This window comes from Ceratotherium simum, chromosome 8, assembly GCF_057802395.1.
Source record: "Ceratotherium simum simum isolate JZ-2026a chromosome 8, ASM5780239v1, whole genome shotgun sequence".
Taxonomy (NCBI): domain Eukaryota; kingdom Metazoa; phylum Chordata; class Mammalia; order Perissodactyla; family Rhinocerotidae; genus Ceratotherium; species Ceratotherium simum.
The window spans coordinates 41,686,060-41,713,852 of record NC_141907.1 but is presented as its reverse complement, the minus strand read 5'-3'; the positions used below and the strand labels follow the sequence as shown (position 1 = coordinate 41,713,852).

Sequence of the window (27,793 nt, the reverse complement as noted above, 5' to 3'; positions counted from 1 at the left end):
AGAGGTTCCATGTTGAGCTCAACAAATATTTATTTGTGTGAATTTATTTGAGAACTTATTTATGGGGTATTGCAGAATTATAAAATGAATTCTCCTAGCAATATGCCCTTGGCCAGATCACTTAACACTGTTTCCTTACATGCAAAATTCAGGTAATAGTTTCAACTTTGCTGTTGTAAGAATCACAATAGCTTAGGAAAGCTTGCAGTCAGCTCTGAAGTTCTGTGCCAATATAAGGCAGTAGTATTTTTAATGGCTTTCTTGTCATTATTTTTACCACTCCCAGAAGAGGGTACACTGATAAATTATTTGTTTCTCCAGGGAGAGTCACTCCGGGGCAGCTCACATCCTATATTCAGCTCTTCAAGAACAACCTTAAAGCTCTAGTGAATCACTGTGGTCTCCTACAGCTTGGGCTGGCCACAGTTCAAACTCTGAAACACCCGCAGACTGCCAAGTGGGACAACTTTCTGGCTTTTGAAAGACTCCTTCTCCAGGTATGTTGCTATGGGAGGTTCTTGGGATATTAATAATTAAAATTCTCACTTTGGGAAAAACTGTGATATTTATTGTAGTCTTAGTAATAAATCATATTGTTGACATATGAGCTAGAGCATATTCTCTGTATGCCCACAAATTAAAATTCAAGTAGAAACTTTTTCCATACCTATTTTTTTTTTTGACAGTGACATCTTTGGCTTCTCACTCAATACTAAGAATGTTTTTTGAGCATTTGACAAACCTTTGAAAACTTCTTTTCAATTTTATGCCATTTGGATCTTTCTTGATCTTCATTGCATTTTTATTCAATCCTTGCTACTTTTCCTGTAGAATACTACTGCTATTTACATTTCTTCTGATACTAACTAGTCTCTAATCCTTAAACAACATAGAGCATGTGACCTAAAATGATGCTCAGTAAAAGAGCATTTGTAGGTTTTTTTTTTTTTTTTTGTGAGGAAGATCAGCGCTGAGCTAACATCCATGCTAATCCTCCTCTTTTTGCTGAGGAAGACCAGCTCTGAGCTAACATCTATTGCCAATCCTCCTCCTTTTTTTTTTTTTTCCCCCAAAGCCTCAGTAGATAGTTGTATGTCATAGTTGCACATCCTTCTAGTTGCTGTATGTGGGATGCGGCCTCAGCATGGCCGGAGAAGTGGTGCGTTGGTGCACGCCTGGGATCCGAACCCGGGCCACCAGTAGCGGAGTGCACGCACTTAACTGCTAAGCCACGGGGCCGGCCCGCCATTTGTAGTTTTTATGAAGAAATTGTATGTGGGGTAGGACCTTTTCATGGTTCCCCAATTTTCCTTTTTCCTTTCCCAGGGGTAATCACAAGCTCAATTCCTTATTTCTATATTTTTATTAAATATTTATTTTCCAAAGATAATCCAGAGTACTGTGCTATGAGTCTTGCTTTTTATTTAAGTGATATAACATCATAAATATCCCTAAACAACCTGCTTTTTCCTCTCAACATTCTATTTTTAAGATATATTGACGTGTATAGATCTGGTTCATCATTTAAACAATACCATACTATTTGATTGTATGAATATACAATTTATTTATCCAATCTGTATTGATGTATAGTTAGGCTGTTCCATATTTGTGTGTGTATGAGTGTGTGTGTGTGTGTGTGTGTGTGATTAGAAAGAATGTGATGAATATCCTGGAACATGTCCTCTGGTACACATGTGAAAGAGTTTCTCTAGGATATACACCTTGGAGAGGATTGTTAGATTGTTGACCATGCATATTGTTGAGTTTACTAAATATCACCAAATTGATCACCAAAGAAGTCGAACTAGTTGACTCTTCTAGGAATGGATGATGGTGTTTCCCAGCATAATGTCTAGCACTCAGTATTATCAAACAAACCTTTTTTATAGTGAGTCATTGCTATCTCTTTATATAAATTTGCAATTCTCTGACCACTGATGAGGCTGAGCGTCTTTTATAGTATTTATTGGCTATTCAATTTTCCTCTTCTGTCAATTGCTCATTCTTCTACTTTGCCCATTTATATCTATTGGGTAACAGAAAAAACTGTCTTACATCATTCAAATACTTCTCCCAGCCTGTTGTTTGTCTTTTAACTTTAATTCCTATATATTTTATTGTGCAAAAGTTCTAAATTTTAGTGTAGTCTAGTTAATTAATATTATCCTTTATGATTTGTGCTTATTTATGTTTTATATTGGAAATCCGTTTCTACCCCTAATTTCTAAATATATTGTTCTATATTTTCCATGAAAAATTAACTTTTACTTTTGACATTTGAATTTTTTTTTTTGTTTCCCAAACCTTACACATTTTATTTTATTTTATTTTATTTTATTTTATTTTATTTTATTTTTTTATTATTATTATTATTTTTTTTAATTTTTTGTTTATTGCAGTAACATTGGTTTATAACATTGCAAAAATTTCAGGTGTACATCATTGTACTTCTATTTCTGCATGGACTACATCATGTTCACCACCAAAATACTAATTACAACCCATCACCACACACATGTAGCGAATTATCCCTTTCACCCTCCTCCCTCCCCCCTTGCCCTCTGGTAACCACCAATCCAATCTCTGTCCCTATGTGTTTGTTTATTGTTGTTATAACATTTGAATTTTTAATCGACCTGAAATGTATTTTTGTTTATGATATTATTAGGATCTAATTTTCTTTTCTTCCATATGGATAGTCTAGTCTCCCCACACCATTTATGAACTATTCCATTGTACTGTAGATTACTTATCTAACAGTCATTTTCCTCTTTCTCATGTTGACAGAACACCAATTTTGTTCCAGTGTGTGTTCTTTTCCCACATGATTTCAGGCAAATCCTGATTGGTCTCAGACTATATTGGTATTCTCGTTTCCCCACCGAACGATTGGTTTAGCGGTTCTAGCCAAAGATGGACAAAGGAAGGTTTGCTGGAGGTGTTTCTAGGAAAAATTTTCTTTTGCCCTGATAGAAGATACGTAATGAAGACACAGTCTCCTTTTTCTGCCTCCTTTTGTATGTTTGACACGTCGAGCATTTTGTGATAATGAAGGGAGCTCACCAAGATCCTGAGGAAGACAGACAGAACCTGAATCTTTAATGATGACTTTGAACCTTACCTCAAAGATCTTGTTTTGTGAGGTGATAATTCTTCTCGTTGTTTAAGTCACTTTAGTTGGTTTTCTGTTATTTGGAGCCAAAAGACATTTATCCTTTACCTACTGATATGTAATATACTAAGACCCCATATGAAAGTGGGTTTATTGCTTAGTTTCTAGTCTGTTCCAGTGGTCAGTTTATCTATCACAGAATTAATACCACAGTGTTTAAAAAATCAATATGTCTAGTTTTATGCTTTTCTCTATAAAAGAGACTTATTGGATTTATTTGTGGATGTTTTAAAGATTTTAATGCCATTGTGAATTGAATTTTTTAAAATTCAGTTTTCTAATTGTTTATTGCTGGCATATAGGAATACTCTTGACTTTTGACTGGTGGTCACATGTCCAACAACTTTGCATTTGTATTTACATTCGCTTCTTCCTTTCCACACTTGATAGCACTTTCCTTTTTAGTGCACTGACCAGGTATACTAAGACACTGTTCAATAGAGGCAATAAAAATAGACATCTTCATCTTATTCCTGACTTTAATAAAATGTTCTAAAATTTTACCATTAAGGGCTGGCTCCGTGGCTTAGCGGTTAAGTGCTCGCGCTCCGCTACTGGCAGCCACGGGTGCGAAACCCCGGGCACGCACCAACGCACCGCTTCTCCGGCCATGCTGAGGCCACGTCCCATGTACAGCAACAAGAAGGATGTGCAACGATAACATACAACTATCTACTGGGGCTTCGGGGAAAAAAAGGAGGAGGATTGGCAATAGATGTTAGCTCAGAGCCTGTCTTCCTCAGCAAAAAGAGGAGGATTAGCCTGGATGTTAGCTCAGGGCCGATCTTCCTCACAACAACAACAAATTTACCATTAAATATTATGTTTGCTGAGGTTTTGTTTTGTTTTTAATCAGGCTAGGGAAGTTCCTTCTTTTTTTTTTTTTTTTTTTGTTGTTTTTAAAGATTTTATTTATTCAGTTTTTTTCCCCCCAAAGCCCCAGCAGACAGTTGTATGTCATAGGTTCACATCCTTTTAGTTGCTGTACGTGGGACTCGGCCTCACGTTGGACGGAGAAGTGGTGCCTCGGGGCGCTCCCGGGATCCGAACCCAGGCCGCCAGCATCAGAGCGTGCGCACTTAACCGCTAAGCCACGGAGCCGGCCCGGGAAGTTCCTTCTTAATCTTAGTTTGCTGAGTTGTTGCTTTTATAATGCATGAGTGTTGAACTTTATTTAATGCAGATTATGAATTTTTTAGATAACTATAGTTTTTTTCTGCCTTAATTGTTAATGTGGTGAATTGTATTTATAATTGTTTTTAATGTTAAATAATCATTATTGCATTCTTGAGATAAGTTTGACTTGATCCTACACACACGTACACACACACACATTGCTGGATTTAGTTTGCTAATATATTATTTAGCTATTTGCATGTATGCTCATAGGTGAGATTAGCATTTATTTTTTGTTTATTGTGCTGCCATTATCTGGTTTTGAAACAAAGGTTATAGTAGTTTGGTAAAATCAGTTAAGGTAAGTTTCTTTTTTGTATTCTCTGGAGCTATTTGTATAAAAAAGGAATTATCAATTGCTTAAAAGTAAAATATACCTGAAGAATCATTTGGACCTGTTGCTTTTTTGTTGTTAGATTTAGATTTTTACTTCCAATTTAATTACTTAAGTGTTTATAGATCTATTTAATTATTCTATTTCTTCTTGAGATTATTTTGGTAGTTTATATTAGCTTAAATTATCTATTCATCTATATTTTCAAATTGGCATAAATTTATTCATAGGAATCTCTTAAAATTTTTAAATCTCAGTCGAATATACAGTTATATTCCTTTTTTTAATGCCTAGTATTTTTATTGCATTCACTCTCTTTTTGACTTTGGTCATTCCAAAGAATCAGCTTTATTTTTTTTTATTTTGATATACTTATTTGTGCTCTTTGTTTTATATTTCATTAATTTCCATTCCCATCTTTATTATTTCCTTTCTTTTATATCCTTTGGTCTTACTCTGTTATTCTTTTTCTAAATTCTTATTTTCAAATAGTGTATTTAAGATTATGAATTTCCCTCTAAATACTGCTGTAGCTTAGTCCAAAAGTTTTGATTGTTTTTCTTGTTATTCAATTCTAAATATTTCACAATTTCTATTATGATTTTTTCCTTTGGTTTATTACTTAGACTGCATGATATGTTTTAAGTTTATAAATGTATGGGGTGTTTTAAAAAAAACTTTTATTTTGAATTGATTATTAGATTGTGGTTAGACAATGTTTTGAATGACATGATTTCCTTCTTTATGAGACTTCCTTTGTATGTGATTCATTTTTATAAATGTTCCATTGTGCTCAAAAAGAATGTTTATTCTCTAATTGTTGTCTGTAGGGTTCCATAAATGTCCCTTAGCTCATAATAATTATATATAATATTTACATATTATATATAATAAGATATATTATTATAATATAAATAATCATTAATAATTGAGTGATTCAAAGCTACAATTTCCTTAATTCTTTGTCTCCTTACTTATTAGCTCCTGATAGAGTATTTTAAAATTTCCCACCATGATTGTGGAGTAATCAGTTATTCTTTTTATTTTTTCTGTGTCTATATCTATTTATATCACCTATATCTCCTATAACTATATCTATATCTATTTATTAAAAACCACGAGTTCAGGGGCCAGCCTGGCGGTGTAGCGGTTAAGTTCATGTACTCCAATTCGGCGGCCCCAGGGTTCGCCAGTTCAGATCCTGCGCGTAGACCTACACACCGCTCATCAAGCCATGCTGAGGTGGCATCCCACATAGAGCAACTAGAAGGATGTACAACTATGACATACAACTATCTACTGGGGCTTTGAGGGGAAAAAAGGAGGAAGATCGGCAACAGATGTTAGCTCAGGGCCAATCTTCCTCAAAAAAAAGAAAGAAAGAGAGAGAGAAAGAAAAACCATGAGTTCATACTAATGTGATAGTTCTAATCTAACACCACAGGGTTCTTTCTAGTTTTCTCCCTTTCCTTATTTGTAACTCCCTTCTCTGACAGTTAGGAACCTGCTCCCATTAGCCTCCACATATTTAGTGACTTGATAAATCCCTCCGTGTGTAACCAATCTTCCATTAGTGCTGCTGCCCCTCTCAGGATGCCTTCCTCACCTCACCTGGGCTCTGTCTTCCTGCTCCAGGCCATGGCCAGGCCCACATAGATGTTTTCTTTCACTTCACACAAAGGTGCCCCTATTGAAATCCCTCCATACAGATGCCCTTCTCACGTTGCTTGAGCTCTGACATCTTGCACTGTGCTGCCTCTGCCTCAGCCTCCTGCATGGGTGCCCTCCCCACCCCTCTCAGGCTCCAGCACCCCACACCAAGCTCCGTTGCTGCTCCCATGGCACGGATGCCCTCTTCGCTCTGCAGGCTCTGACATCCCGGGCCAGAATACTGCTATTGCCACTCCCCAGTTTGGATGATCTCACCGCCCTGCTCAGGCTCTGACACTCTGTCTTGGGATATTGCTGTCCCCCAACTTTCACGTGGATGCCTGTCTTACCTCCTTTGATTCTGACAACACATATAGGGCTGCTGCTTCATTCCCCTCCCCTCTCCTTCCACCCCGACCCCTCACACAGATGTCTTCCTCACCCCACAGGGTACTTGATAGCCATTTGGACACCCTTCTCACCTTGCTCAGGTTCTGAAACCGACACTGGGCCCTCACTGCCTCCTGCATCCATGTGGATATCCTCTCTACCCCCTTGGGTTCCAACAACCCATGCTAGGCTCTACTGCCCACTATGTGAAGATGCCCTCCTCTCCCTCTTTTGACTCTGACACCCTGCACTGGTCTGCCATTGCCTCCCACCGTGGATACCCTTTTCACTCCTTTGGGCTCTGATTATCTGCTCTAGACCCCTGCTACAGCCTTCTTCCCTTCCTTCTGCCCTACTGCATGGATAACCTCCTCAGCCTCTGCTGCCCACCACTGATGTCCTCTAAAGTGAACCCGTTGCTCCCAAGTCTAACAAAAGTGTTTCAAAACAAGGCAGAACAGTTTTTTCCCAAGAATGATAATCCTTCAGCTCACTAGAAGTTTCCGAAGAAACTTGACACAGAAGTATTTCTAAGCCATCATACATTTATAATTAATTTTTGGAATCCTATTTTGTATTAGATTGACGCAGATGTGACCACGGTACTTGGTGTGGTTCTTTCAGCAAGTGGAAAAGGATTAAAAAGACTGGGAAAAAGAGGTAAATAAGTCATGGGGATGGAATGTATAGCATAGGGAATAGAGTCAGTAATATTGTAATAACACTGTATGGTGATAGATGGTAATGAGACTTGGCATGGTGATCATTTCGTAACGTGTAAAAATATCAAATCATTATGTTGTACACCTGAAACGAATATAATATTGTATGTCAATTGTACTTCAATTAAAAAATAAAGTAATATTTTAGAGCAAAAAAAAGAAGTAAGCATTTAAAATACTAAAACCCCCTATTTTTATTGTAATTGCACGTTACCCTGGCTAACACTGTGTTCTCAGTCACTTCTGAGTCCTTACAAGTTAGTGTTTTAGCAGAGGCAAATGTATAAACTGGCCATTGTAATTGCTCTTTGTTTATGAACATGCTTATTTTGTATAGTATACACTCATCCATTAGTGTAACAAGTCATAATATACGGTGAGCTGTCCCTTTTACAGACTTTGATTTGAAAGTAGACCATCTGAGTTTATTTTGAGCATGAGGACAACTTCCAGCTTTTTCCAAAGGGCTTGAGAGCCACCTAGATACAAATCTCAGCCAGTATGGAGAGTTGTTTATTTCTTTGGAAACTCATTTCCACTACCCTCTACCAGGCCTCCATCACTGTAACCTCAATGTTGACTTTATGGCATAAGTAACATTATAGACAATCTTGGTTAAGAAAAAGAAATTGATCCTGGAAATCTATAATTAAACATAGGTCACTGCATTTCTTCTACTTACTGCCATCTCTTGGCTCAGTGGTTTTGGCGATTTTATGACTAGTCAGCAACAGATCTGAGTACTATTCATAAGACTTATGCTTGACTCAGGCTCCTGAAAATGACAGAAAGATAATGTTACATGCTTAAAAGAAAACTTTTTTGAGTATTGTTCAGAAAAATCTAACATTTATTACCAAAAACCAAAAGAGATAAAGCATTTTCTCAACTCCTTTTTCTCTCCCTCATCTCCAGGATCCAATATCACAGTCTGTGTTTTAGGCATTCAGTACATGTGTGCTAATTAACAAATAATTGTTTCTGTTTCAAGTTTAAAATGTAGAAAAGAACAAGTTTCACCTGAATGTGGATACATTTATGATTTTATTAATGAATGCATTGACTTATAAAAGTAGCTTTGCTTTTTTTTAAATCAAAGTAGAGATTTACTGGGCCGGCCCTGTGGCTTAGCGGTTAAGTGAGCGCGCTCCACTGCTGGCGACCCGGGTTCGGATCCCGGGCGCGCACCGACACACCCCTTCTCCGGCCATGCTGAGGCTGCGTCCCACATACAGCAACTAGAAGGATGTGCAGCTATGACATACAACTATCTACTGGGGCTTTGGGGGGAAAAAAAAAATAAATAAAATCTTCAAAGTAGAGATTTACTTAATTTGGTAGTAGCCTATGAAGAACTCTTCTTTTAGAGTATAGCAAGAAAGTTTGATTTAGTTTCCTCATCTAAATAGGAATGAGTGCCTACCTCATGGTGTTGTCAGGATTGAATGAGGTTATATATGTACGTCACTAAGTACAGTGATTGACACACAGTAAATGCTCAATAAATGGTAGTTATTATTTATTCTTTTAGCTGAGCCAAAAATATTACAGATGCCAATTTATTTTATCCGAGTAGTGCCTCTAATCTATTCTCACCAAGATTTTGTTTTTCTAAATTAAAATTTCTTAAGTAAAAATAAGACTGTTACTTAGAAAAATGTTACTGTCTTTTTATCTTTACTGTTTGATAATGTTTAACAGTATTTTTCTTTAATTCTAGATTTAAATCCCATTATTTCTACAATGTATATCTGATGTTTTTATGCTAATTGTCACAAAGAAAAACTTTTATTGATCGTAATTTATTGTGGTTATAAAACAATAACAAACTATGTAGTAGAGGAAGCAGCTGTGTTTATACTTCATAAAAAACGTACTTTATAAATATATATGTTAAATCTATCTACAGTTACTTCTTTAGGCAGAATCTACATTTCTAAATTAAAAAATCCAACTTGGAAAATGATTTTTAAATAAAATGTAAGTGAGTTGTAAAGCCACTCAAGATAACCCAGGTAAATGTTGCTTTAGTTTTAAATTTTATCTATCTTTGTAATGAAAAATAGATATACCACTTTTTAGTTGTCAAAGTAGTTTTTAATAGGTAGGATTAGTTTTTTTATGGTATACTAAATTTCAGAATATCTCTTCTATAACAAATCAAGTTTCCCTAAACTAAATAACAGTATGTCTGCTTGTCCTGTAACAAATTGGTGGGTTTTACCTTCTCAGTCCTCTCGTGCTTCTACTAGGTCCCAAGCCATATGGCTAGGCTTGGAAATATAATGGCTGCTTTTAGCTCCGTTCCTGACTTCACCCAACACCTGGGAGGTCCTGTTTTATAATGATTTGTCACTTGCAAAAGTGCTAGTGATATCATTTGGATAAAGAGTGAGGAAAGAGGTAGAAAAAGATGATCCTCAGTCAGACCTGAGTGTTGTTTACAGATTAAGGAGATTTTTCATAGGATGTTTCCTGAGAAGGAAAATTGTGGAGCATGTTTAAAAGAAAACCTCTTGTTTCTTTTCCACTATACTCTCAAAACTTCTGACACCAAATGAGTAGGGGTTTTCCCCACACCAACCAATTCTCCAACTCTCTAAACACCAACTGGGTGTCCTGTAATTCAATTATGACACTAACCACATGGAGTTAGCACAGACCCCACCAGGCCATGGGCTCTGTCCCACAAGACTGCCCCCCACTTTAGACACCAATTGCAAGTCTGGACCTCTCATACTTCTGACCAACCGGCTATAAATTGGAGTTCCCACGACCCCCTCCTCGGGTTTGATAATTTGCTATAATGGCTCACAAAATGCAAGGAAACATTTATTTGTTTACTAGTTTATTATGAAGGCTATTACAAAGGATACAGATGAACAGCCAGATAAAGAGGTACATAGGGTGAGGTCCAGAAGGGTCCGTAATGCAGGAGCTTCTGTCCCTGTGGAGTTGGGGTGCACCACCCTCCCAGCCTGTGGATGTGTTTACCAACTCTCTGAACTCCATACTTGAGGAATTTTTATGGAGGCTTCATCACATAGGTATGATCAGTTATTAACTCAATCTCGAGCCCCTCTCCCCCGCCCTGGAGGATGGGAGGGTGATGCTGAAAGTTCTAAGCTTTTACTCATGGCTTGGTCTTTCTGATGACCAGCCTCCATGCAAGAGCTTTCTGGAAGCCCACCAAGAGTCACCTCATTAGAACAAAAGATGCTCCCATCACCCAGGAAATTCCAAGGGATTTAGGAGTTCTGTGTACCAGGAACCAGAGTCAAAGACCAAGTATTAAAATAAAAGGTGCTCCTACTACCCTTATTGCTCAGGAAATTACAAGGATTTTAGGAGCTGTGTCCTAGGAACTGGGGGCAGAGATCAAATATATATTTCTTATTATGTGACAGTGTTTTTCACAGTATTGCATCAAAATAGCTACAAAGGCAAGTATTAGATAAGAACAGTTTCTCCCACTCCTGATTCCCACGAGGAGGGGTTTTCCTAGTCACGTTCTTGGTCTCTCTCTGACTCTCCTCTTTCCTCTCTCAGGGAGAGGGGTGTTTTATCTGGGTGACAAATTTGGGATGGTTGAATGGGCTCAGTTCTGCCTCTGCTCCTCTTGGGAGGGACCCTGGCTACTCAGAGCACTGTGGTGCTCAGCTCTTTCGGAATCAGGATCAGCCCTTGTTGGGTGACAGCCTCTTCTTTCTCCACTTTTCTTGTTCTTTAGAGCAAGCTGGCAGTAGGCATTCTGCCTTGCTCCTTTATGGGAGACCTGCCTTGGTCAGGGCTTTCCTATGGCCTAGAGGAGAAGGCTGCCTGATTCTGGATTTCCATATGAGCAAGCCAACTTGGCTAACAGACCTAACATTCCACCACCCAGTCTCGCCTTTATCATTAATAAAAGTGATATTTGGACTCATGTCTTTATTAACTCTGTTCTGTTTCTCAACTTATTCAGAACCATGCCCAGGAAGAGGGGTGCTATTTTTTTGGTAGCTTCCTTGGAGAGCCATACAGTAATCAGCAGTTGTTTTGAATGAAATGTCTTAAATATTTTTGGAGAAGGGTTAAATGGAGATTTATCAGTTACCTATTGGACTTTAGCATTAAGCATTTGTATACAAAAAGAGGTTGGCATCAGGGAGATGGTGACATAATACAGAGGCAAACTTTCTTTTTTGATGATTGAGCTCAAAATAGTGAAGGTCATTTTCCATTCTGAAAACAAAAGGGACGTATTTGGCTAGAACAATACTACCATTTCTCCTTGATTATAAGATGCTCATTTTTTTCACATTTTAACATTTCAGAAATTGGGATGCATCCTGAAATCACTGGTATTGTTTAGTTTAATTGCATTCTTTTTTTTTTCTTGCTGATGTCTTAGAGTCAAGGAAATGGGGTTTTGAAAGTAGGAAGTGGATGAAATTCTCCAGACTTTGGGTCTGACTTGATGTCTTCCTGACTTTGCTGTGTTGGCAAAGCCATTGGGGCAAATAAGTGGCATTTGAGTGGCAACTTGCCTTCACTGGCCATAAGTATGACAAAAGGTTTGTTACTTGGGGTGTTCGTCTCACTGTAGCACCTTTCATATGTTAAGGAGATGACCCTTTTTTCAGTAAGTTTGTGACTAGTGGAGTATGCTGTGAATATATCAAGATTACTTAAGTGCTACTCACCTTTCCCCCAGTCTGCTCTAAGACCAAAGGATAGATGCTTTGGGGATGACCTCTTAGGCTGGCACCATGAGGTCTTAGGTTAAGATTTTTATGGGTGGATTCCTGGATAGCTCAAGAATGTATAGACTTAATTGGGTCCCTATAGTGAAATATAAGTTGTGAAATATTTTAAATGTAAAACAGTGCCGTTAAATTGTTAAACATCACGACAGATGATCCTAATTAAAATAAACCCATGATTAGTGTTTTAAACCAATACTAATGTATAAATATTTAATGATTAAATTTGCTTATTTTTTCACCTGTTTTGTATATAACTCATTTTGATCAAAAATATGTAAGACATTTTATTCACAACTGTTGATTACTCATTCTGAACTAAAATTTGGTTAGAACAGTATACCTGTAATAAGTTAATTTTATTTAAGAAACATATACACCAAGAAGCACTAGTAAGAACAAGTGAAGAAAAATAATTTTTGAATTCAAAGGCTATACTGTCTCTCATCTTCTCTAACCATTTGCTTTATCCTCTTTTCTGTATAGACTGCCCTCTTTCTCATGGTGTTGGAGTGTTCCAATTATTCTTAGCTGTTAAGTTTTACCTCAGTATTAGTGTTATGGATCTCCCTTTCTTTTTTTTTTTTTGTGAGGAAGATCAGCCCTGAGCTAACATCTGATGCCAATCCTCCTCTTTTTTTTTTTTTTTTTTTGCTGAGGAAGATTGGCCCTGGGCTAACATCCATGCCCATCTTCCTCTACTTTATATGGGATGCCACTACAGCATGGCTTGACAAGCAGTGCGTTGGTGCGTGCCTGGGATCCGAAGCTGCGAACCCCAGGCTGCCACAGCAGAGCAAGCGCACTTAACTGCTTGTGCCACTGGCCGGGTCCATGGATCTCCCCTTCTTGAGTGTGCCTGTGCGCGTGCCTGCATGCACGTGCATACATTCACACACACACACACACACACACGCACTTCTTCCATGCATAGCAGGCCTAAATAAAGAAAACTAGAGCTGAAGCAACTTTAATTCTGACAAATAGGGAACCTTGGGGCTTTAGCAGTTGCTAGTCCCTCTTATTAGACTTTTAATTAGTCCCTTTTATTAGTTCTTTTCCCAACTCTTCTCATGGCCGGTGCATATCAAAACTTAAATGCCATCTCTTTAGGGAAGCCTTCCCTGAGTAGCTTTCTGCATCACTTTGTTTTATATTTGCTTCTCATTTGCTGACATTATTTTGTTTTTATATTCATTGTGTCTCTCTGCTAGCTTATAAGTGAGGCTGGGGACTTTGTTGACCTTATTCATGAGTATGTCCCAGAACGTAGAATCTTCATTTTCACGCTTACAATAACAGGCTTAACTGCCTGCCCAAGGGAATTTGAGAAATTTGTTATAAACATGGAGTTTACTTGCCACAGATTGGCGCCTGCAATAAATGGGTAAATATTTGAGTGGTTTGCCACAGTCAAAAGGGACATCTTGTTATGGCCTTTAGGGCAGAGGCTTCTTAATGTTCTCACCACCTGGTCTTACTTTTTTACGTAGCACGTGGCCACCCAAAATAATGACTGTGCTTCTCAGTTACCCTTGCAGCTAGATGTGACCAGGTTCTGGCAAATGAGACATGAATAGAAATGATGTGGGTGACTTTCAGGCTATGTACTAAAAGGGTAGGTACGTGCCTCTCCTTTTCCCGTTTCTGTGTGCTGATATGCAGCCAGGATGGCAAGAGCGGGAGTGGCCGACTTGAATTATGAGAGGAAACTGTGTTGAAGATGTCTGAACAGAAAGATGGAAGAACCATGGTTGGTTCACTGAAGATGGTGTAAACACCATGCCAGCCCTGGACCACCTGGTCTTCATGTGAGTGAGAAATACATTCCTATTTTGTTTAAGCCATTATAATTTTGAGTCTTTGTGATAGCATCCAACTATTCTAATTAATATGATCATCTTTTACTTCAATTTTCATCACAGAAGTTTGTGCTGTGAGCCTTGTAATTCTGATCATTATGATCTCATGGGGAAGTAATCAAACTGATGAGTTGTCTTGATGCTTGTGCTCTTAAACATCACTAGATTATGGGATATTTGGAAATAGTGTATGAGATTTAACTTATTTTAGTGGACGCTACACTATTAAAGTTTTAAATTTTTCCAAAGAAATTTATGGAAAAGAAGTCCCAGATTAAGGACATTTGGAATGAAGAGACCTGAGAAGCCTAATGTGTTGGTCCTTCAGGGGCTCATGTGATTAGGATCTTTTGTTAATACAAAAGACCTCTACCCTCTTTTTCCCCCACAATTCAGAACACCTGGGGAGACACTGTCTCATCTGTAGATAGAATAATCTTTACTAGTTCTCAGAAATATAAATTATCTATTCATTACTTTCTCTCTTCTCCAAGGAAGCCTCTGCCCTTTAGTTCTTTGCCAAGAGAGGTGTCACTTCCAAATGGAGGGAAAAAGCTGTAAAGCGTTTTCCAGACGAAAGTATTCTATTCCATTCCATGTAAGAATGATCTATTGACCACATACTGCCTGCTAGAAGGTGAAGTTGTAAAACCAAAACATATATGTTCCTTGGATGTACATACAGTTAATTTTGTAATGTGAATTAGATATCAGTACATTAGCACCATTTGTGCCATTTTCAGGGATACAGAGGAAGTAGGATTTTCTAGGCTGGTCTGGGTACCTAAGTACTGCATTTATGGTATTGCCTCAGTAAGAAAAATGAATCCTAGATTCTCGTCCAATTTATAAATACATTTATAAAAAACAAATTTGTAAATAAATTTCTTTAACTGCTGATTCAGACTTGAGAGTCCTTGTCTATAGCAGAGGTTGGGCAAGTTATGAATTTGACTGTGGTTCTACGGCTGGTAATTGTCAGAGCCAGGTTAAAACCCAGATCTGTCTGATATTGAAGCCATGCTTGTCATTACTGTGTATTGCTGGAATATTTGTCCTGGGGCAAGGCATCAAAATGACTGTTGGCCACTTTCTTCTCATACTCCGCTCATACCTGTTCTCAGGCATTAGAATAAACAAGTTTTCTAAACACAATAGGGTTTACGTAACCCATTATTTAAGTGTTCAATTTAAATGCCTTTAATTTGGTAACTTCATCTGTGAGTACTGAGATAATTAAAATGCAACATTTCCCTCTAATTTGTTTTTTCCTTGATACATCTGTAATTTTGGCATCCAGGTTAGATTTTCATCTTGAGTTTTACTCCTCAGCGAGCCTTTTATTAAAACGTTATGAGACTTAACACGTTTCTTCATAAGGGTATATTGTCTCAATTTCACTTTTCTCCTGCAGAGTATATTATTTTAATATTGTTCTTCTTCTCTATCACATTAAGTTTTTGTATTTTTGAGTAATAAAAAAGAGAGACAAATGAAAAATAGAAAAAAGTACCCATGAACTTCTTGTTCTTTGCCCAGGGAGGGCACATTGCCAAATTTTAGAGTTACATGAATTTGTGCCAAGCGTCTGATTAGAAAGTGAGAGTCGAATATGTATGCTAAGTAAACTATTGCTTTTAAACTGGGCTTGCCCTAGAAGCAATGATATCATGTGTTATTCCAGCTGGAAACCAGAGTTAGTAATCAGGCAAAGTAAGTTCAAGGCTAACAATTTTGGTTCTAGCGTTTTGTGGGCCTACCAAAAAAGGTTCAAATACAGACTTTATGCCAGTGGCCAAAGGCACATCTGGTTGGATCTTCATTTTGTGAGAAACAAGAAGGGTACAACCATTCTGGTTTGCTTGACCAAAAGGGAAATAATAATGGTTTATGCTTCCCTGCAATGACTGAGTCTTCTGTCCTGAGCCACTCCTTCTAGGCGTGTGTACTATGCTGGCTATCCCAATGGCTGCTGGGTTTCCTTTTTTCTTTTTTAAGCATCTGATTTCCTAAGAATGGAAGGAAATAACACTGTTTAATTATGTTTTGTTTTTTTTAATGTTAGTCAGCCTTGGAGAAATCAAGTCTTGCTTATGCCCATTTACAGGAGTCTTGTGTATAACTTAATGGCAGATCTCTTTGAAGGACGGAAGCCTATGCCTAGGCCAACCGAATATCTAGAAGACCTCACCACTTCACTTCTGACTTAAGGATTCCGAGGGTGCTAGAGGTTAACTTGACGTTAATGGGTGCCTGAGACTAGACAGTAGGCTTGGGCCTGGGTGTGTATTTCTCCTTCATTTTCTATTTTTTACCGCTCTCAAAGGCCCAGATAGGATGAATTATTTATTGAGGGTTTTTTTTTGGCCAGAGGCTACTAATCCTAAAAAGTAGGAGAAATATTTGTTCGGGATCTCAACCTTCTTTCTGGCAGGGGACACTGTGAAGATTTGGCCCAGCCTGGTTTACCCGAGCACCTTGACTGAATGTCTGTGCCTTGGTATCCCCCTTTACTTCTGAGTTACATTCTTTACTTCTGAGTTAAGGGATTCAGAGCAGAGTAGAATAGTGCTGAATGGAAGCTGATCAGTCTGTCTGTCTCTTTTTCCCCAGAATGTATTGGTGCTTGAAGTGGTGAAGTCAAATGATCCAAATTGCCTAAAGAGAGATTTTTTAGGAGGAGCATTGTATGTGGCCCTCCTCTGCACTTGCTTTCCTCAATGTTTTCCAGCAGGGGAAGTACTAGCTTATAACTTGCAGGATAGTGTTGCAGTGTCATTTTACAAATATTATGGAAACACTTCTTCTAGAGTAATTTAACGTCATTTCATATTTATGCAGAAAAAAAATCCACAGCTGGGCAATTACATGTTGGTTGTACCATATGTTTTAACAAGAGTCTTCTCAAACACACTATGCAGGAACACTCAAATTTTTTTTAATCTCCTAAATTTTGAGTTCTTAAAAATGTAGCAGGTGAGCAAAACAGAAATGCCAAAAAGCCTGTTCAGAGGAAAATGTGTATTAAAAATTGATAGATTACCACCCTGCCACATGGAGCTATTTCTGTTATTATCCACTTGTGTGATTTAAAAAAAAATTCTTTATTGTGGTTTGACAACAAAGTACAAAAGATTCCTTTTTGTACTTAGTCCATGTAGAGTTGGTATAGTCTTTTTTTTTAGTGAGTTGTTTTGTTTAGTATTGCTGTTTTTTTTTTTTTTTTTTTTTTTATAATTTTTATTTATTTTCCCCCAAAGCCCCAGCAGGTAGTTGTACATCATAGTTGCACATCCTTCCAGTTGCTGCATGTGGGACACGGCCCCAGCATGGCCGGAGAAGCGGTGCGTCAGCGCGCGCCCGGGATCCGAACCCGGGCAGCCAGCAGCGGAGTGCGCGCACTTAACCGCTAAGCCACGGGGCCGGCCCCGCTGTTTTTTTGATATATTAGTTAAGTGTTTGAAGTTTGTTTTCCTTGCAACATTTTGGATTCATGATTTTTAAATAGGAAAAAATGAGGAAATGAAATTGGAAAAATTTGAGTTTAGAATTCCTGGTTATTAACACTCACTGATACCCATACTTTTTAAATCTGTATTCTTTAACTTTAGTTTGGGTAGGAAAACATTATAAAATATAAGAACATTAAAAAATTTATACATGTAGAGTATATCAATAGAAAGAAGATAAGTACATGAAACTTTACTATATGTAATATTTTTAGTTAATTTATTTTTATTTATTTTTTTATTTTTTTGGTGAGGAAGTTTGGCCCTGAGCTAATATCTGTTGCCATTCTTCTTCTTGCTCGAGGAAGATCGTCCCTGAGCTAACATCTGTGCCAATCTTCTTCTACTTTGTATATGGGAGGCTGCCACAGCATGGCTTGATAAGCAGTGTGTAGGTCTGTGCCCAGGGTCAAAACTCACGAACCCCAGGCCGCGGAAGCAGAGCGTGCGAACTTAACCACTACACCACTGGGCTGGCCCCAGTTAATTAATTTTTTTAGGTGACATTTGTTTGATGATTTTTCTCTTACTCCTGTAGAGATTTTTTTTAAGATCATAATCTGAATGAGAAAAAGAAAAGAAAAAGGTATTTTAGCAGTAGTCCCATAAATATAACTCTTTAAAGGAAAGCTGCCTATTTAAATATGATAAATACAGTAAACAAGGCATATGTCATCAGCACTCTTTTCTCTACTGACCAGAATAGTTCCTAATGGCACCCACCTGATTTAAATTCTCCTTATGAATAATTCATATACTGATTGGGAAAAGAACTAATTCAGTGTGTTTCTGTTTAGCATGACAAAAGAATAGAGTTTAAGAAAAAAGGAAAATATAGAGTAAAGTTTAGAAGCAAAGACATTTCGCTTTCATAGGAGTACTGATGAAATGACCTCCAAATGGAGATGATTTCTTATGTAGCCAGAACATAACATCCATCCATCCAACCAACAAATATTTATTGAGCACCTGTTAGACAACAGACACTGTTCTTTGTCACTGAGGCTGCATTAGTAAACAAGAAAAATAAGGTCTCTGCTATTGTGGAGCTTACATTATGTAGTGTGTAGAGACAAACAATAAACAGTTAAATGATAAAGACTGCAGTTAGCACAAGTTTTGAGCATCTCTTGGGTGTGAAGCACTCTCTTAGATATTAAGAAGTGTTTAAAAAAAACTAGTTTTCAGTTGATAAAGGATATACATCTTAACACATGAATGGTTTCTTTTTCAGTATGCCATGGCCCCTTGTACGTGCGTCCATAGTAATACATATCATTTATAGCATGGCTTATAGTTATGTGTGTCCATCTCCCTCTGCCACAGCTACACTAATACTGACAGACTGGCATCTTATAACCTATTTATTCATGCTTCCCTTTCACTTGGGATATGCCTGACATAAAAGAAGCACACAGTACATATTCGTTCAAGGTAATTTTATGGCTGAAGCAACAAAAGATGAAAGAGTTTAAGTGACTACATATGGTCAGATGGAATATATATTTTTTTATGCACATGTGAAGCAATCAGGGATCATAGGTAAATCTGCTTTAAGAACACTAATTTGACCTAAGATTTCCCTTTTTGTTGCAAAAGGTCATGGAGGAGAAGGGTGCAGCTGATCATGTCTATAACTTGGTTTAATCTTGTCAAATCTACTTGTCAAAAACTCTTATCATCTCTCTTTTGCCAAACCACTCTCACTTTCACCTTTTACTCTGTGAAATCATTCTGAAATGTGTACAAGATGTTTGTACTGAAGTTATAAGATAATTGATCCTCACTACCACCTCATTCACCACCACTGAGCTCTTGCTAAGTGCCAGGAACCAGGCTTAAGTGCTTTACATGCATTGTATTATTCAACCCTTAAATTCTAGGAACTATTTTACAGATGAGGAAACACATGCTTAAAGAAATATCTGCCTAAGGTTACATATAAGTGTCAGAGCCTGGATTCTATCCTGGCTCTACCTGATCCCAAAATGTACTTTCAACAATTGTACTACACTGCCCCGAAAGGTTTATTTGAAAATATAGGTTAAATACATGTCACTGTCAAGCTACATATCTAGTATAGGAAGTGCCACTCTGCCTATTTATGAGAATGTCATCTGCACATCAATTTACCAGAAAATGTCAATAAAGTCAGCCTCGTGATTTTGGATTTTTTACAGAAGTGAGTCTTTGTTTTTGCTTTGTGAATGAACAATACACTTTGGAATTTTTTCAAGGAGCAAGCCGCCCCTCTAGTACATCTAATTCATTTTATTTGCCACTTTTCAACCATATATTATGAATGATGAATAATGCATATAGGAATAGAGAGTTTAAGGCTCCCCGGTGTGAGCCCCAAAGGCTGGATGTTCCAGTACAGTGAGGTTTGATCCAAACAACAAACATGGTTTTTGAGTTCTGGCAAAGACTTTGTATTATTTGCAGTTACTTCAGAAATCTCAGCCATGTTTGTATGTACCGACCATAGATTCTCATTGTTGGGAAGTACTTTAGCAGTCATCACTGTAAGAATCTCCTCTATGACAAATCCTCTCTATAGACAGCTTACATAGGTCTATTTAAGACCTAGATTTTGGGCTTGGCCCTGTGGCATAGTGGTAAAGTTTGGTGCTTTCTGCTTCCATGGCCCGGGTTCATGGGTTCAGATCCTTGGCGCGGACCTCGACCACTCGTCAGCATGTTGAGGTGATGACCCACATACAAAGTAGAGGAAAATTGGCATAAATGTGAGCTCAGGGCGAATCTTCTTCAGAAAAAAAAGACCTAGATTTCTTTCTAAGCATCATGCGTACAGACAAATTTTATTGTTTGCTTTGAGGGGAAACATAATCAAGGCAATGGACTATTTGCTTTTTTTTTTTAACCTCTTTATTTAAAAATTTATATTATTGTCCCTCATATACAATGCTCTTCTCTCAAACTGTACTTAATTTTGTCATCTTTCCATGGTTGAAATTACAATTGTAGTTTTATATAAAATTATTGATTGGTGATAGAAAAGATGTTTACTATTGAAGGACAGAGGGTGCTCAACAAAAAGGGCTGAAGAGATGCTCACAGAGGTCACCCATACCGTCCATTCTGGCAGCTGCATGCTCCATATTCTTTCTCAGGAAGACAAAATAGTAAAAAGACATGAGAAGATCCAGGTCGCTCTTAACAGCTACAACATATACCTCCATGGAGGCTTCCTTTTTTCGATTGGAGGTAAATAACCCACAGAAAAATGTAATCACCTGACAAATGTACATGAGTGTTAAAAATAATTTAGTTAGTGATAAAGAGGTTTTTGTGGGTTGGTTGGTTTCTGGTGGTAGAGGTGACTGTTTTAATGAGACACTTAGCCACAGTGATCGTAATATGCAAATCTGATTATTTCATTGTCTTCCGTGTCTTTGCACATGCTGTTTTTTTTCCACTGGATTACTTTCTCCACCTATCCAGAATGCCTTCCCTCATCCTTCAAGTCCAAATTAGCTGCCTTTCCTGGGTGCTTCCCATTGTCTTGTACTGATTGCCCTGTCTTTTTATTACCTGCTTTATTTGTATCTTGTCAGTTCTCTGAAGGTAGGGATCCCATAAGTCTTGTTTACTGCTGTTTTTCCACCTGGCACCTTGTAGGTGGTCAGGAAAAATTTCCTCTCAACTTATGAGTTGAACACAATGTCAATCAGAATTCCAGTGAATGATTTTTTTCATGAAATGTATTTTTTTTAGAAATGTATTACTTTTTGTACATTTGTAAGAACTCTTTATATATTAAGTTCCTAACTTTGAAGTAGATAATTTGCATAAAGTACTTAACATAGTGTCTGGCATAAATAGAGCCCTCTATAAATGTCTGCTGCCATCAGTATTATCTTTCTTTCTTTCTCATTAGAATAGAAGTGCATGATTGGTGGGTTTATCTGCAGTGGCTCATTTAAAAAGGCATTAAAAAAGACTTAATTTTGCTTGTGCAAGCCAAAGAAGATTTCATGAGCAGTTGATACTTAAACTATATTTTGCAGGATGAAAGGGAATTTACCAGTTAGGGAAGGGTGGGAAAGGCCTTCAAAGTAGTGGAGCTGTTTATTCAAAGACACAAAATTCTGACAGTGCATGGCATGCTGCAGGATCTTTTAGCATGGCAGGGTTCAGATATAAGATGCACCTTTGTGGAGAAAGGGCGGAGGCTTGGGGAGAAAGGATTAAATTCAAGAGATAGTCCAGAAACAGAAAGTACAGGTCTTAGTGACCCATTAGCTCTAACAGTTCCTTGAGAGTTATAGCAAATAAGATTTATCTGTTCACTAGTTAAAGCAATCTTACTATCTGTTCCTGATTCAGTTTTCTTTAACTTCAACATGAATTGTATATGAAAAGGACAGAACTCAGACCAAGTAATAAACTACACATGGATAAATTTCCTTTCAAACCAAAAGAATAAAGAGTTGGAGAAAATGACTGGCCAAGCTGTATTTCTAGGTTTAAAAATAAAATGATTTTTATATATATATATTTTTTTCTTTTTTCAGAAAGTCAACAGAACCAAACATTTGTCCATCATCTCAGAGTGGTTGCTCCTGCCTGTTGGGCTTATTAGCTTCATTCTTATTGTCCCAGGGCTCTCATGTTCATGTGCTGTATGGCCTCCACATCTGGTGACCAGTCCATGCTCTTTTGGGGGGAAAAAACAAAAATTTCCTTTGAGGTACTACATAAATACATTTCTGTAGAATCTGCTACTGCCCATGTCTACAAATATCTGGGTTCCAAATTAAATGCATAAAGCTGAAATTATATTACTTTTCAAAGATAACAGTAATTAAATAAGACACAATACAAATTAGGGCTTTAAACTTTTTGGCACCAGTTCTTTTCTTCCAGCATATTGCTTGCGATGATATCCCTTTGATGTTTTGACATATCTCTGAAATCATAATTAAATATGGTAACCAGAACTAGTACTGGCTTATTGTACTGGGCAAGTCATTCAGAGTCAATATTATAGGGGGAAAAAATGCTATTTGGAAAAAGCTCTTCTAATTTTAATAAACGTAATTTGTGTTGAAGTTCCAAGTCTTTTTTTCTCCAGAACTGTCATTGAAGTAGTTATCTCATAAGTTATTAAACCAAATAAGTGAACTTTTCAAATAAAAAAGTAAGTTCAAGATATTAGCAAATGTTTATCACTTAATATTTTTAAAATTTAACATAGACAGATATCCACAGTCCCATGGATAAAAATGACAATTAAGCTTTTTGGCAACCACTTATATTGGTATGCCCTGCAGTCATTTAAAAATAGTTTCTTCCATCAAAGCTTCGAGAAGAATGTTAGAGCACATACATGTGCAATACTGTGTTGGTGACACAATCAGGATTCTGTGTTTCAACACCAAGGTTTTTATTTTCTTCTTAACTTACTGAGTCATTGTTGCTTCTCTCACTGTTTTAGAACATGATTAAAATTTGTACCGTTTTTCCTGTGTTAAAGAAAAAAAGTGAGGAAAAAGGGAAAGACCTAATCTAGATAAGATGGTTGTATAGGAACAGATTTCCAAAGTGTTAACTGATGTTGTGAAAAGCTGTTTTAGTAATAAGCCTAATGGGAAAACAACGTGGTCAGGAAATTCGGTGATCCTGAAATTTGACTCTTTCAAAGTAATGTCAGGTATCAGGAACAAAGGGATATAATGAACAGAATCAGTCCCATGTGTTCCTAAACATGGTTTTTTGTTTTGTTCCTCTAATGCCTGAGTTGTAGCCTCCCAACCCTTGTAGCGTTGATGGTGTTCAAGAACTGGAAATGTTGCCAGCTCCAGTAGGGCTGCCGGGTTTTCCCTATTTCTCATCTCCTTATCACTATCTTCCAGCAATTTTAATCTTGCTCTACTTTCCTCTAACTTGTCTCCTGCTGATGCCATTTTAATCTTAATCTTTCTTTTCCAGTACAATAGTCTTGATTTGAAGTTCATATGACTAATAAGGTAAAAACCAAGCAAGCAATTGATGCAATCATGTTCTAAAAACTATATCCAAAATCTGGACAATATCCATTAGATGGGAATTCGTATCACAAATCACCATTGGAGGAGGAGTTAGAGTTAGGGAGGCATAGACATTCTAAACTGTGGTAGTATTGTTAAGAATAGATAGTTACTAGCAAAGGCTTTTTAATTCATAAGATTTAGATTGAGTGGGCTTTTAGTTTAATTTTACAGTTTTTATTACGAGGCAAGATCTTGGCGAAATGAAGAATTCACAGGGTAATTTAGTCTCAATAGACAAAGACTCTGGTGAATGGGAGTCAGGAGATCTGCTTTTCAATCTTTATATCCTTTGCCTCTTTGTTTTTCTTCATCAATCAAATAGGGATGTTGTTTCCTTCTCTCTTTTCCTTGAGGAGATTCTGTAATGATCAATATTACCTTACTCTCAAGTCTCCAAGGAGAATTGCTTGATTTTTCTAAACCTCTTTTTCCTCATTTGTGCGACTCGGGTGGCTATTGGGTGGTTCTGGGCATTATAAATAATGTATACACTGCATTAGGCACAATGCCTGCTAGGTCATGGGTACTCAAAAGATAGATTTGGCCATTGCAGTTACTACTGTTACTCCTGCTGCTACTCTGCTGCTGTTACTGGTACTACCATTACCTCATTTGCCAGTATTATATCAACTAAAATAAACATCATGATTATGATTAAAGTAAGCATCATGATATAGCTGAGATTCGTTTCTACCACTTCCTGCATGGGAAATTTTGTTTTGCTTTATTGAAGGGAAAGAGAAGATAACATTTCAAATACCCCTGCATGTAATTTAAATTAGGGTTGCAAATTTTTTATTTCAGTAAGGCATATTTATTTTCTTAGAGAGATTTCCCTTCCCCTAGACCCTCAGCCGTAGAATCAATCAGAACTGGATGGATTCCTTTGGGACTCCTGTTATATTTGTGAAGCCTTGCAATTGACCTCTGAATCATCAAAGATATTGAGTTATAGTTAGTAAGGTGTTATGATTAACTGCTTTATTGTATCTAACGCTGTAAAATTGTTCATGTGGTCTTTGAATAGCTCAATATCTGACCACATTTCATATAAGAATATTCTTTGCATTTCTGATAAGTTGTTAGAATATGTTAACACATAGATACACAGAAAATACTCAATTATTATTTTTTTTTTTTTAAAGATTTTATTTATTTTATTTTTTCCCCCCAAAGCCCCAGTAGATAGTTGTATGTCATAGCTGAACATCCTTCTAGTTGCTGTATGTGGGACTCGGCCTCAGGATGGACGGAGAAGTGGTGCCTCGATGCGCACCCGGGATCCGAACCCGGGCCACCAGCATTGCAGCACGCGCACTTAACCACCAAGCCACAGGGCCAGCCCCAAAATACTCAATTATTTATTTCAACAAATATTGAGTGCCTGCTATATGACTGATAGTCATGTTCCATGTAGTAGTGCTAGAGCCGTGAATATTAGTCTGTTCCCTGATAAATCTTACATTCTAATTGAGGAAACAGACAGTAAACAAACAAACATATAAGCAAAGATGTAAAGCATGTATGATAATGAGCTTATAAACTGATCAGGTTGTCTATAGCATCTGTTCTAGTAATCGATGCCCTGGCTGTACTGGCTCTTAAATAGTTTGAGTATCACTGTTGGTGATAAGTACTATGATGAAAAATAAATCTGAGTCATGGGAATAATAAGCAGTAGGGGTGGGGGAAGCTATCATATACCATGTGGTCAGGGTTGGACATTTCTGAAGAACTGACATTTGAGTGGAGACCTGAATGAAGAGAGGGAGTGAGCAGTGAGGCCATCTGGGGAGAGAGTGTTCTAGGCAGAGGCAGCAGGAAGGGCAAAAACCTTGAGGCAGATTGGAGACCACTGCTGGGGTGTGAGTGTCCAATCGGGGGGGATGAGCTCAGAGAGGTGTGGTGAGGAGGGTAAGGGGGCAGATTTTGAGGGCTTGTAGGTGCTGGTAGTAGTGGTGGTGGTAGTAACCATTATTATTATCATTTGGTATTTTGATCTTAGCATGTCTTAAAATAATGTGAAGCATTGCAAAAAAATATGGCATTAGTTGAATGAATGGAAAAATTTTAAGAACTGTTTGAATCAGAATTCTGCTGGTGCTCTTATATGCTGTGTTATTTGCTTGTACATCTTAATTCTTGAATTTTCTTTTAGGTTGAACTGGCATGAAGTTTTTGTGTATGAACTCTTAAGAGTTGTGACAAAAGAGCATTTTTACAGGACCTGAGTGAAAGCGGGTAGACTTTGGAGGTTCCACTCACTCTGGTTTTAATTTCAGCCCCCTCTTTGTATCAGAAGTCAGGTCCCTGAAGAGAAATGAACTAAGTCAGAGATTTTTTTTCTTATTCTATTCTAAAGAAGGTTTTGGAGTTTTTATTTTGGCACTGTGCATCTCCAAGAGGAATTTTTTTCCTATACACCTGCAGCAATAAAACATAAAAGGATAGTGATCTTGAATTCTATCTTTACTTATCATCTCTTTATGTTTATGCTAGACACATTTATATCTAAAATCTTATATGCAATTGGGTTGTCTTTAGGTAATAAACTTTGTAAAAAGGTAGTGCTTTTCACACTAAGCCTACTAAATAATTCTAGTATGATCATTATTGCTAGAAAGTATTTGTGTGTACCATATGTATTTACCTACACTTCATTTATCATTGTTACATAAGTGTTTCAATATTTTAACGATTCGAACAGCCATACTGATACATACAGGCTGAATCTTTTCCTTGACCCACTGTCTACCTGCATCTAGTGTAGAATTTTTTAAAAAATCAACTATATTTACTAACAAGATAGAAAAAGTAGAATGTGCCGGTTAAAAAAATTATTGATGTAATCCTTGCAAATGAGTTAAGGTTCACTTGTGAAGCAGAATTTGAATGGTTCAATTGGTTTCCTTTTAAAAACTGCCATCATTTCAAGAGAACAAATGATCCCATGTAGCAATTGTATAAAAATAACTACTCTAAAACTCCATGTTTAGAATGAACAGTTCTCCTGTACCTTAATTAATATTAGTCATTTGTCCATAATTCCTTATCTTCTTCCCTTCTCCCTCCCCCCAACACACACACACACACACACACACACATACACTCTCTCTCTCACTCACCATCTCCTTACTTTATTGTGCTTTATTCTCTGTTCATGCACAAATAGTTTTTTGCTTTCTTTTGATTTGGATACTGTCTCCAGCCTGTCCTCGACTGTGTTGTTGATTTGGGAAGTGAGATGGGCGAATACTTGCTGACCAGGTAATTGCTTTCATCGTGGTTGTGTCAGCTTGGGTGCACTGAATACACCAATTTAAACATGCTTCCCACATTTCATATTGTTTTGACACTTGCAAGTCCTGGTGCTTTTTAAGCTGTGATATGTGGTTAACTTTACCAACTTTGGAGAAGGAAAGGAGCATTTGGTTTTGAGGGGAGGAGAATGTTTTCCAGCAATGAATTCTATTAAGTTCTGGAATATTTTTCCCAGCAGAAGGAACAGAGGTGCCAGGCCTGAGTAATTTAAAATTCAGCTGGAGGAAATTTAACCTGGGGGTGTACCACTCGTCCAATATTATAAGGCAACTGAAGAAGGGAAGGAAAAGTGAAGATGAAGTGGTAAAATAGAAAGTAGAAAATAGTCTCATTAAGCCTAAAATTCAGATTCCTTCATCGGCATTTTTGACCTTTCAGTATGTAGTTTTAAACCAGTGCATCTCAAACTTTTTGGTCATGGGACCCCTTTGCATTCTTGAACATTATTATGGACTCCAAAGAGCTTTTGTTTGTATTGATATTAACCATCTTAGAGATTAAAACTGAGAAATTAAAAAAAAAACTTATTAATTCATTGAAGATAACAATAATAGGGCCGGCCTCGTGGCTTAGCGGTTAAGTGCGCGAGCTCCGCTACTGGCGGCCCGGGTTCGGATCCCGGGCGCGCACGGACGCACATACAGCAACTAGAAGGATGTGCAACTATGACATAGAACTATCTGCTGGGACTTTGGGGAAAAAAAAAAAAAGGAGGAGGATTGGCAATAGATGTTAGCTCAGAGCGGGTCTTCCCCAGCAAAAAGAGGATTAGCATGGATGTTAGCTCAGGGCTGATCTTCCTCACACACACACAAAAAATGATAACAATAATAAATCCATTGTGTGGTAATATAAA

The 27,793-nt window shown here is 37.5% G+C and overlaps 1 protein-coding gene across 1 annotated transcript in view; it reads left to right on the top strand.

Annotated features, from left to right (window-relative positions):
• Positions 1–27,793, top strand: part of SCFD2 (sec1 family domain containing 2) — a 386,325-nt gene that overhangs the window by 76,753 nt on the left and 281,779 nt on the right. Inside the window, exon 4 of the mRNA XM_004419062.3 lies at positions 322–497. Within this exon, the coding sequence (XP_004419119.1) occupies positions 322–497 (176 nt within the window). The remainder of the gene's footprint in view (positions 1–321; positions 498–27,793) is intronic.